Here is a 13,208-nt window from a genome sequence, read left to right on the forward strand (position 1 = left end):
TAGAGGAGTCCTTCATAAAGAACAGAGGAAAATTTAAGTACTGCAAAAAGTGATAACCTGACATTTTATTTGGGGATAATTTTGAATTGTTTTCCGTAGGGAACTGCTGTTTTCTGGTATAATCTGTTTGCCAGTGGAGAAGGAGATTATAGTACACGGCATGCAGCCTGTCCAGTGCTAGTTGGAAACAAATGGGGTAAATACTTCTTATATTCTGTGAATAGAATTTGTGATTTTTATCTCATATTTTGAAACTATTATAATCTACATCTTAAAACAAAAACAAAACTCCTCACAGATTTGCCTAATATGACTTTAACATTGTATGGGATTCAACCTAGCAAGTTCCTGATCTTAATATAAATTTGCATTCAACAGTTCAGAATTTTGATGACAGATTTTATTAACTCTATTTCTACTTGTTATTCCACAAAACATTAATTGACTCAAAGTTGACTAAGACAGTATCTTCACCTCAAGGGTGAATCTGAGTATAGTGTAGTACATACTAATACAGAGATGTAAATAAAAGATGGTGACTCCCTTCATTTGGGAGCCTTCTTCAAAGCTTAATTTTTAAATTTGGTCCTGAAGATAGAATAGTAGTTTTCTAGGAATGTTAGGGAGTAGGGCCAGGATTAGTGTGAGGCTAGAGTAGCACTTAAGGTGCAAAATTTAAAGAGGCATTCACTCAGGGTCATGCAAGTGCAGGATTGGCAATATTAAAAAAAAGTAAAAAGAAACAGGTGAAATTATTTTTAATATATATTAATTATCCCCATATATTCATTTCAGTATGTCACTAGCCCCATTTCAAGTGCTCAAGTGGTTACCATGTAAGACATATAAGAGATAGCAAGATTAAGGAGTGAGGCCCGATTATCAGGATTTAAAAATTCTGCCCCCCGCCCACGCGCCTCTGATTATAATGTTTGAGAACAACTGGACTAGAGTGAGGAGAAGCTAGTTGGGGAGGGATCAGTGTAGAAGGCTGTTTTCTGTTGTCTAAGTGGGTTATGATGGTTGGAGAGCAAACAGTAGACTCAAGAAACACAGGAGGGTATTTCAAAAAGTTTGTGGAAAAATAAAATTGAAAGATAATATGAATCTTTCCACGAACTTTTTTTTTTTTTTTTTAAAGATGACCGGTAAGGGGATCTTAACCCTTGACTTGGTGTTGTCAGCACCACGCTCTCTCAAGTGAGCTAACCGGCCATCCCTAGATGGGATCTGAACCCGCGGCCTTGGTGTTATCAGCACTGCACTCTCCCAAGTGAGCCACGGGCCGGCCCTTTCCATGAACTTTTTGAAGTACCCGCATATGAGGAAAATTGACAGGATTTGATCAATAAAGACTGGATACAAAGGTTGAGAAAGGTAAAGAGGAGTTGAGAGGATTTGAGAATTAAGGCTCTTGGTTTAAATATTTTGTACATGTTGATGCCATTGGTTGGGCTCTGTGATACCAGAGATAGAGGAATAGAAAATTACTTTCTTTTGGGGTACATTTTTTAAAAGTATCTTGGAACCAAGGAAATGTAATGAGCACATAATAGAGTGATTGATCAGAGAATTGCTCCTTTAGTGTGGAGAGGTCATGTTCATTTTAAAAAGGGTCTTTGTATTTTGGAGGTTGTACTTTGAAAGCAGGTAAAACAATGTTTTGCTCTATCTATGCCTGTTTCTTAATTCCATTGGTGTCTCATTTCAAGCCTCACATTGAACATCTTTAGGAGATGCACATAGCCCCTCAAATATACACCATACAAATGTATACATACATTTGTATACACACATATGTGAAAATAAAACCAACTGTGTTTTCAACATTTAGTCATTTTCAAGTAGCATCTGCTTTTATCTGGTTTTGGTCTTGAACTTTAGCCTATGTTGAAATTTTGTTATAGACCTAGCTTTTAGAAGTTAATTACGTTTTAATAAGATAGGGGGAAAATTAATATATTTTTTTCCTCTCACAGTATCCAATAAATGGCTCCATGAACGTGGACAAGAATTTCGAAGACCATGTACATTGTCAGAATTGGAATGACAGACAGGCTTCCCTTCCTCTCCTGTTGTTCTCTAATGTGTCTGATACACACATTCCCTCGTCTTACCTTTCAAGCGTTTACAATTGACTAACACTCCATGATTGATTCAGTCATGAATTCATCCCATGTTTCATCTGTGGACAATCACTTATTTTGTGGGTTTTTTTCTTTTAAGAGTAACACTAAATCATCACATTGTATATATAAAACCTTAAAGTTCAGTTGGTATCTCAGAAGACATAGGAATTTTTGATTTTATGTTATACTTTAAAGAACTTTTTGGTTGGATAAAAAATATAATTTAAGCATCCGATTTCAGTATTTCTCTACATCTCAGTTGGTGGGTAGTAGACTAGAATGGACCATGGGATTAGGAAACAGATGCCTCACAGTAGGTAAGTAGGCATTATGTTACCTAGTCTTCCTCCGTTTATTTTCTGGGTCTGCCTGAAGACTAGTAATATACTGGGACTCTAGTCTGGGTTCCATATAGTGTTTGCCCCTCCATACACTATTCTACTGTGGTGAATTAAACCTGTTTGACTTAAATACAGTATTTTGATTAAAAAAACTTTTTTAAAAGAAAGTTCTGCATAACAACACTGGCCCTTCTTAACTAAAAAGCTCATCACTTAGTCTGTTTCTTTCTCTTTTTTCTTAAGTGACTAATGATTTTGTCCAGAAATTTTGCTGTTTTTCTTAGTGCTACTACTATCTTGCCTCTTATTCCTGCTACAGCAGGGTGGTGATATTGGCATTCTGATTAAATAAATATCGTGCCTTAGGAGACTGGAAGCTTTAAAATGTACAGGTCCTTTCAATAAGAGAATTGATCACAAGAAAAAAGTAATCTTTTTCTTAAAAAGCCAAAATGTTTTTTAAAATTCTGAAATGTGTTGTAACAACAATGACCTATTTATGATCTTAAATCTTTTTTTAAAAATGTTTCTGTTTTCTGTGTGGTGTTTTTCATATTTAAATCTGAGTGTATGGTATAGCAGTAAAGCTTAATTCTAATTTAGATTATTTCTTTAGTACATAGGGTTTAGATTCGTACTCTTGGTTTTCAGTCACACTAAGGTCACATTATTGTGGAAGAAAACTTTAGGCTCTCTGAAGTTTAAGATATTTAGTCAATCAAAATGCGTTTCCTGCAAAGAGAGCTCTACAACTTTACTGTGGTTATGGGGAGTTGTTACAATAATGACACTTAAAACTTTCTCCTATTCAAAAATATGGTGTGGTAGTATAAAGCTGTGAACTTTATGAGGTATGTTGGTTGATCCTTTAGACTAACTTTTTGCATTATTTATGGTGAATCCTAGTTCACACAGGGCTCTTTATCCTTTGTGTAGTATTTAAATATTTAGGAAGAATTTGGTTAATTCTCTGGGAAAGTAGGTATTATTTTCGAAAAATGAACTGTGAAGTTCTTTTCTCCTAACGACTTTATTCCACCACAGGTGTTTTAGTAAGAGATACTGAGAATTAAGTTCAGCACTTTCATCCACTCAGATTTTGCAACCATAGATGACTTTTAAAAAAACTTTCGTAGTAAAGATTAAATGGAAACAAATTCAAAAGTGTAAAAATAAATGGGGATAACACCAAGGTCCAGGGTTTGATCCCTATGGCCAGCCAATAAAATAAAATAGGAGTTCAAAGGATGGAAAATAATGTTTATTGCCATGTTTTAGCAAGTAGAATAAAAATAATATCTATTTCAGAGGGAAATTATTACATATTTATTTTATTCTTTACATTCAACCCAGAATCATACATCGGGAGTGGTAATCTCTTTTCAGAGTTAGATCTAACAGAACCTCCTCAAAGTTTCATGCCAATGATTTTTTTCCCCTAAAATAAAAAGGGGAAAAATCCAATCTAAAGGTTTGGGTCCAATTGTCATTGCATTTTTTTTTTTATGCTGACCTTTCAAATAAATGAGAGGTGGAACTATACTGGAAAATGTGGTTTCTTCACCAACCCTAAGCCTAACCTTGAAGACTGGGAGTTGTCACCAGTATGAAGCTAATTGAAGTATCCATCAGAATATCTTAACAATGGGGTAAGTGTGACAACTAGGTAATAACCTCTTAAGATTATAAAAAGAAAAGTGACTCTAGGATTCTTTGGAAAGCTAAATTGTAAATAGAATGATAAAAAAAAGCAATTATCTACTCTAGTGAAAATATAATAAAATGGTTATTACAGTATGAGAGGGTTAAGAAGAGATGTAAGCAGTAAACATTTAATATTTAAGCTAATATATATGCATGTGTATATATATAAGTGAAATCTTACTGCTGCTAAGAAGAATCTGAATATCTACATAGCCATGTGTTGAATGCTAAGGGCCCCATGAGCTAAACAGTTGAATGACTGGATTCCTATTATTAAGAAACTTACAGTGTAATACCAAAACATACACACATATAATCATGATGAAATAACTGTAAATCACTTGAGAAGAAATAGAATTAAAGCAGAATGGAAAAATAACATCTTAATCTGGATAGCCAGCAACACAATCAATCTCTCCTTTTGGCAGCACTTATTTTAGCTATGATAAAAGTTGATGTTTTAGAAGGAAAAATATTGGGTAACTTAGAGAAAAAGGAATGAATTAATCAACACTAGAGTACCATAAAGTACCAGCTTTACCAGAATAAAATAGATTTTGTATTCCTGTTCTCCTAATGTCCTTGGATATTATCCCACACTGATGGATATTAACACCACACTGATGGTGTTTTGCAAAATTAACTGTAGTAGACCAGTAAAGTTTTTGGCTGCTTTCTTAACTTTTGTTTTAGGTCTTTAAAGTTTACTTTCTGTGTTCATGTAGCCTTCAGTTAAATATAAATTTTGATGCAGAAAGACTGATAAGTTGTTTTTGTTTTTGTTTTTAATTGTTAATTTTATTTATTTACTTGTGGTTGGGGGAGGGGCACAGCTGACTGGTAATGGGGATCCAAACCCTTGACCTTGGAGTTACAAGGTAGTGCTCTAACCAACTGTGCTAACCAGTCAGCCCTGTTCTTATCAAATGTACAAGCAGATGTTAAGTAAAAGGAACAACCAAAAGATGGAAGTCCACCATCTTCTTCCTTTTGGGGCTTCATTGAACTCCCATTGCAGCACTGTTCTGTTGAAATTAGTTGTACAAAGCAAGATAATTACAGATGAAATAAGCTTTAAAATCTGAAAAAGGAAAATCCTCAAATTCTGTCATTTGGTCTTTCAAGTTTTGTAATAGGCTTATTTCTAATATAAATCTGTTTTAGGCTAAGCACTTTAAGGTGTTGAGAATAGAACAATTTTAATAGAGGGTGATTTGTATCTACTTTAAAGCATTAGCGTAGTTGAACTCCACTGCAAAGTAGGTTTTTCATGGGTTTAGATATATCATGGGTTAAATTATATCATGTAAAGTAACTGTATAATGGTTAACTTCTGATACGTATGTAATAAATTAATTGTAGTTGTTAGATCTTAGAAGATAAAATAACTTACATAATAGTCTAATTTAGTTATGTTCTATTTTTATTTTACTTTTAAAAGGCAAAAAAGTTGAGGTTCTGTGACATGAAATACCTTTTGGGCTTTTATCATGAGATAGAAAAAAAGTATTCCTTACTAAAAATAATCAGTGTATCTTTCCCACATTCCCTTTTTATTTTTGCAACTATGGGGAAAATAAGGAAAGTTCAAGTAAGGTAATAATACTGCTTTGAATCAGTGTTACTCAGTGTGGTTTGCAAATGAGCTGCCATGGTTTTTCTTATTGGTCCACCATAAAATAAGGAGCTTACATTAAAAGGAAAATAAAGATATCAGTAAGTACACACTTTATTTAGTTCAGATGACTTTTTCATAGCAAGACTTTCTAGATGAAGAAAGCAATATGTTATTTACATTGTGGTACAAACTCCTTATCTCAATGAAAACCAGCACTTTTAAGTAGCATTGCTCAGTTCCTGATTCCCTCCCTTGTACTAGAAGAAGCAGAACAGAACTTATTTCCAATTTTCTAACTTGTCTGGGAGCTGCATGAACGACTAGTCTGTTTCACCTAACTCAGAGCTCAGATGGAGAAAGGAAGCATAGCTGAGGAAGCCTTAAGGACTTTAATCCTGGATCATGCCAGGCTGATCCCAAAGCTGAGAACACGCCCTGCTAATTAGTAAAGGTTGTCCTCAGCTTGGATGCTGTCTGCCAAGCTTGGGAGAGAGAACTTTTTTGAAATGCTTAATTTTCAACTAGAAAAACACAGGAAAATATGGCCCATTTAAAGGGAGAAAAAATGGCAGAAACTGTCTTTGAAGAAATAGGCTTCAAAGGTACTAGACAAAGACTTTAAAACACCCATCTTAAATATGCCAAAAGAGCTGAAGGAAAACATGGACAAAGAACTAAATGAAGTCTTTATATGAACAATATGAGATCATCAACAAAGAGAAATTATAAAAAGGAGCCAAACAAATTCTTGATCTGAAATATACAAAGGATCTAGAATAAAACAATTTGGGAAAAGAGGAATAAAGTTGGAAGATTTACATGACCTAATTTAAAGACTTTTTAATGAAGCAACAATAGTCAAGATAGTGTTTTCATTATAAGAACAGACATATAGATCAATGAAACAGAATAGAAAGTCCAGAAATAGACAAGCACATCTGTGGTCAACTGATTTCTCCACAAAGGAGCCAAGGTAATTCAATAGGAAATGGGTAGTCTTTTCAACAAATGTTACCAGAACAATTGGATATTTGTCTACCACCTATCTATCTACCTATGTATCTGTCAAGCCACAACCTTTACTTCATGCTATACACAAAACTTGAAATGGGTCATACACCTGAATATGAAAGTAAAACTATAAAAACTGCAAAAAACAGTAAAAAAAATCTGTGTGACTTTAGGGAATGATTTTGTAGGATGTAAAAAGCATTAACTATAAAAGAAATAAATTGGAATTTACCAATATTTAAAATCTCTGCCCTTTGAAAGATATAATAAAATGAAAAGCAAGTTATAGACTGGAAGAAGATATTCACCATATATGTATCTGAAAAAGGACTTGTATCCAGATTAATATGACAGCCCAATTTTAAAAGGGCAAAAGATTTTAATAGACACTTCACCAAAGAAGATACATGAATGGTTACAAAGCATATGAAAAGAGCCACAAAAAATGATTATATTGTGTAATGTTGAATATACTAATTATTCTGATTTGAGCATGACATATTGCACACAGGTATTGATATTCAACATGGTGCCCCACAAACACATACAATTATGTTTCAGTAAAAAAAAATTTTTTTAAGAGATGCTTAAGATCATTAGTCATCATCAGGGAAATGCAAACTGAAATCACAATAGGGTATTACTACACACTCACTAGAATGGCTAAAATTGAAAAGACTGACAATGCTAAGTGTTGGTGAGAATATGAAATCACTGGAACTTTGATATATTGCTGGTGTAAATGTAATATGGTACAACCACTTTGGCAAACAGCTTTGTATTTTTTATGAAGTTAAATATATGAGGGTACTTCAAAAAGTTAATTGAAAAACGGAATTAAAAGGTAAACAAATCTTCCCGTGAATTTTTTGGAGCTCTCTCATAGACTTAACCCATCAATTCCACTCTTAGCTATTTACCCAAGAAAGTTGAAAACATACATCTAAGACTTGTATATGAATGTTCATAGCGGCAGTATTATAATAAAACCAAACTAGAAATGACCCAAATTTCCATCCATAGTGGAATGGATAACCAAATTGTGGCATCTCCATTCAATGGAATATTTCTCAGCAATAAAATGAAGTAAATTTGTGACATATATGAATCTCAAAAACATGCTGAGTGAAAGAAGCCAGGCACAGAAGAGTAAATACTCTATAATTACGTTTACATGAAACTAGGAAAGAAATTTAATCTATAGTGATGGAAAGTAGGTTACTGTTTGCCAGGGGCAACAGTGGGTTTGGGGGTGGAATGGGGATTGACATGAAAGGTGCACAAGGGACATTTTGGGGTGGTGAAAATGTTCTGTATACTGGTGGCAGTTACTCAGGTGTATGCATTTGTCAAAACTCATTGTACTTAAAATGTGTGCCTTTTATTCTATATAAATTATTCTTAGTAAAGTCTATTCATAAAAAATTAGCAAACAACCAGGCAATGTAAGTCATAAATCAAAAATATCTTGACGAAGTATTTATCCCAAGAATGTAAGGATGGTTCAGCATTTTAAAAATCTGTTAAAATCCACGTCATAAACATATGATATTGTTAGGGAAAGGTATTTGACATAATGATTTAAAAAAGAAAAACTTGAAAACTAGTAGAAGGAAGCCTCCTTAACCTGATCAGTGGTATCTACCATAAACTTTTAGCAAATACCGCACTTGATTGTGAGACTCATTTTGAAGAATTCTGGTTACCACCAGAAATAAGGTTAGAATGCTTGCTAGAAATTCTTCCACTCAAAATGTTTCTGGAGGTGCTGGTAAGTATAATAAGAAAAAGAAAAGAAGTATTTACCAGATAATTTAGAAGGGCTCACTCTGCTCATCCCAATTCTTATTTTTACTTTTTTTTTTTTTTTTTGGTGGCTGGCCAGTATAGGGATCCAAACCCGTGCTCTTGGCCACCAGTTATTTTTCTATACCAAAGAAGCTGAAAGCTAAAATATTTGCAAAGACTTCCTTGTCTGTAGTAACCTGCCTAGGTTTCATCAGGCAAATGCACCTGAGAACAACATATGGCAGTATTTGCACATGAGACTGAATCTTTTGGCAAGCTTTATGATAGTGGCATTTGGTGGCCCAGTTTCTGGCACCTAGTCCTTAGTGTCATAAATATCGAGTGGCAGCAGTGGTGGGTTAGGCATTTTCCTGCTATGTAGCATCCAAACTCAATACTCCCATGGATTTTGTGACCTAGTCATTTTTAACTAACTTTTTCTTAAAGTGTTCACTTATCAGCATCTAAGAGTCTGAGCCAACATAAGGAATAATGATTAGGAAGGAAATAATTTCTCTTTACTTGCAGATCATATGATTGAGTATAGTGGAAAATCTGAGAAACACTGTATACAATTATACTACTAGGTTGAAAGGGTGTTATGATAGTAGAGATAAAATCCTACTTAGAAGCATTTTAGAATGAATAAGAGAAAGATAATTTCTAGCTTTGAGGGCCCAGTGGTGGTGGGAAGATGCTGAGGGATGGTAGGGGGTAGGGATGTTGAAGGATGAAGTCTATGTGGAATAGGTGACATTCAGAAGGTAGAGAGGCATTGGGAATCGAAGGACAGGCAGGGAAAAAAGGCAGTTCAAAGTTGAGAGTACCAGGAGATTAACATTGATAAGCATGTAGTACAAGAAGAGAAACATGGAAAATATGGTTGAAAAATGCAGGTTAGGACCAGATCATGAAGACGCTTGAATCTCAGGTGAAGTTTGACTTGATTTGGTAAGCAATGGGGAATAATGGAAGTTTACTGAGCAGAGGGTAGTGGAGGTGGTGGGTGTGAGAAAGAGAGAGAGAAGGAGAGATATTTAGGGCTCTGTTGGCAGTTCATAAATTGAGTTGGGGGCAACTCAGCATTCTAAAAGTCCTGCTGAGGAATACTTGTGGTTATTGTGATTATCTAAAGGAGAGGACTATTGCAGAGGTCACTTTTCTTTAAACTCGCCCTTTTCTCAGGGCCTCTATACACATAGTCAGTTTTTTACATAAACATTAAATAGTCTGTTTTTTTTCCCCTTCTGTCTTGGTTCATTTGCCTGCAAAGCATATGCATTCCTTTAGTCCTTTTAATTACAGCAAGGGAGCCAATGTTTTTAGTCTCCTCACATAAACCTTGGGCTGCTTCCTGATCATTTTATAAATTCAGATTGAATGCTCAGTGGATCAAAATCATCAAATACACATCCAGGTCCTAACTTTTCTTTGGATGCTCCAAAATTTGGACTTGCAAATAATCCTAGAAATAGAAAGTTCCTTCAGGACCTTTCCCCAATTATCCCTTGACAGGGTTACCTGGTAAGGCTGTCATCTTGCACTCCAACCACAGCATTTCCAGTGGCCCATTGCACATTATCAGGTTTGCCTTCCTAACATCAGAAGTTATTGGGACAAAGCCTGGCAATTCAACTGAGTGGGTTTGTTCAGAGCACCTACCTCATTCTGAATCCCGTGCTAAATATTACTATGGGGTAGGGGAATGATAAGACCTAGAGGATGTGTCTGCCTTATTAGAGAAAAGATGTGTATGTGCACAGAAGGTCTAAATAAAAAAGTAAGAAAAGATGTGTATGCGCACAGATCTAAATAAGTATTAGAAATAATACTTAAATGAGCGTCTTAGTTTGTATTTCCCAGAAGCAGTCCCTGAGATGAGCCAGTAGTTTATGAGGTGACCTAAGGAGTAGGAGAGAGTGGAAGTAAGAGAAAGAAGCCAGTAAGCAGAATATTAGCACCATGGGCACCCGGACCTTAAGTTCTCCAGCGAGCACTCAGTAACAGTGTAAAAAATACACCTCAGAATTCTGTCTCCCTGTCCGGGCAAAAGAACAGGGTATTAATACACTGTCCAACTCCTGTCATACATTTGTTGAGGGCTGCTCCCAGGGGAATTACTTCCCCAAAGTACTTCTAGTCAGCTATACTTAGATATGGTAGAGAGTAGGTTCCAGTAACCAGAGAGAACCTTCAGGCAAAGATATGAAGGTGCTGGTAGTTCAAACTCTGATCAGCATAAATAACAGGCAGTATAGGTAGAGGGTAAGGCACTGACAGTGTCTGCTACTTCAGGGGATATAGACCACATGCTTACGGGAGTTAGAACTAGTAATCAATGGGGCTGGAGCAGTGCCAATAAACTAGTAGCCAATATTGTATACTGATTAAGGGAGCAGGCTTTGCAATTAGTCCTGTATTTAGTCCCACTTTAACCACTTACGGTCTTTTTGATTTTGGACAAATTATTCAACCTCTGTTTTTATGCATCATTACCTTCATATGTAAAATAGTGATAACACCTATCTTACAGAGTTCTGGTAATTACTCTTGGAAATGTAAGAACACATTTAGCACCAGGCCAGGCACAGAGCAAGTGCTCAGTAAGTGGTGGTCACTGTCATTATAATTATTAAGCTAACTTTCATAGAAGAGTAAGTCATACTGAGCCATGAAGGGTGGGTCAGATTTAGCCAGACACAGGAAGGCTTTCCAGTAGAGGAATTTTGTAATTAAAGACTGTGTAGAGAAGAGAGTACACTATGCTCCTTCTGGCTCCCTGGAATGGCTTCCCTTCTCCTCCATTTATATACAGCTTTCCCTATAGCACCCAGATGAACCTGTCTTCTCTAAGTACCTTTACCTACAGTGAGTCCTCTGGATTCCCATGGCCACTTCATACTGCTTCTCTATTTGCACATGTTCTGTCTCCCAGTAGTCTTGCAAAAAGCCACAGTAGGGTCTATTTCATACTACACAAACTAGTATAATGTCCTGAATACAATAGGAGCATGAGCAAATACACACACACACCTGGCCATAGAAAACTGTGAAGGGTATAGGATAGGGGAAAGGGGGCAACTAGAGAGACCTCCATCTCATTCTCCAGAGACACAGTTTGTACTCAGTCAGTCCCAATATGCCAACACATAAATCAAAACCATGTTACTCAAATCACCAGGGATTCAGTCTGAGAGGTGAACTTAAGTTATCTGAAACAAAGATAACAAGATGATACCTATGAATTGCATCTTTAAAAAACCTCAAGAGCTGGCCAGTTAGCTCAGTTGGTTAGATCATGGTATTATAACATCAAGGTCAAGGGTTTGGATTCCCATACTGGCCAGCCGCCAAAAGCAAAACAACACAACAAAAACCTTAAGCGGTCAGGCTCTCTGTTATAAACTTTTCTTTTGCCTTTTAAAAGTATTTTAGTCATAACATAAGAAAGATTTTATATATTCTATTTCCACTTAAGATTTCAATTGAAGAGAGGCTCTGCTGTTTCTGGAGTAGAAGGTATGTGTGGCTGTAAATTGGGAGAGCTGAATTTTAGTTCCAGCCAGGGCCAGCTTGATGGGTGCCATCTTCTCAGTAGAGCCCCATGCTTGGATTAATGTTCTACTATCACTGCCTTCAAATTCTTAACATATTTATCGAATTTATGTTTTGAAAGTGAAGTCTGATGGGACAGTACAGCATGTATGTGAGCAGTGGAGATATGATCAGCTCTGTGGGCACAGCAGGAAGACCAGGTGCCGAGCAACTGGCCCAGCATATATACATCAGTCTTGGGGCTGTCCATGGCTCCACAGGAACACCAGGCAGCTGAGCTAATCCTCAACAAGATCATCTGCCAATTTCTCAGCAGAAATCCTGGAGGCCAAAGCAGTGGGATGATATATTTAGAGACCTGAAAGAAAAAACAAAACAAAACTGAGAATTCTACGTCCAGCAAAACTGCCCTTCAAAAATGTGGGAGAAATCAAGACATTCCCAGATACATAAAAGCTGAGGGAGTACAGTATCACTAGACCTGCGCTACAAGAAATGCTATGGGAATCCTTCAGGTTGAAATAAATGGATACTAGACAGTAAATCAAAGCTACAAGAGGATAGAAAGATCTCCAGTAAAGTTAAATATATAGACAAATATAGGAGATTATTATAAAAGATTATTGTAATTTTGGTTTGTAACTCCACTTTTTATTTTCTAAGTGATTTAAAAGACATTTAAAAAATAATTATAAGTCTATGCTATTGGGCATACAGTGCATGAAGATGAAATATGACATCAACAAAGGGGCTGAGCTGAATAGAAGTAGAGTTTTTGTATTTGACTGAAGTTGAGTTGGTATCAATTCAAATTAAATTATTATAACTTTAGTATATTATATGTAATCCCCATGGTAACCACGAAGAAAACATCTAGGATATATACAAAATTAAATAAGAGAATCAAAATGTGTCACTACAAAAAAAATTAACTAAACACAAAAGAACGCAGTAATCGAGGAAATGAGAGACAAAAATGCTATAAGATATACACAAAACTAATAGCAAAATAGCAAGAGTAAATCCTTCTGCTACTATTCGAATGTCCCCTCTGAAACTCAG

General features: G+C 35.7%; 1 protein-coding gene across 2 annotated transcripts in view; it reads left to right on the forward strand.

Moving 5' to 3' along the window:
- Positions 1-2,997, forward strand: part of P4HA1 (prolyl 4-hydroxylase subunit alpha 1) — a 67,768-nt gene extending 64,771 nt beyond the window's left edge. For both annotated transcript variants that reach the window (XM_063102440.1, XM_063102439.1), the window contains exons 14-15: positions 100-196; positions 1,980-2,997. In XM_063102440.1, the coding sequence (XP_062958510.1) occupies positions 100-196; positions 1,980-2,050 (168 nt within the window). In that variant the 3' untranslated portion in view covers positions 2,051-2,997. The remainder of the gene's footprint in view (positions 1-99; positions 197-1,979) is intronic.
- The last annotated feature ends 10,211 nt before the right edge of the window (positions 2,998-13,208 follow it).

Source organism: Cynocephalus volans, chromosome 7 (genome assembly GCF_027409185.1).
Source record: "Cynocephalus volans isolate mCynVol1 chromosome 7, mCynVol1.pri, whole genome shotgun sequence".
NCBI lineage: Eukaryota > Metazoa > Chordata > Mammalia > Dermoptera > Cynocephalidae > Cynocephalus > Cynocephalus volans.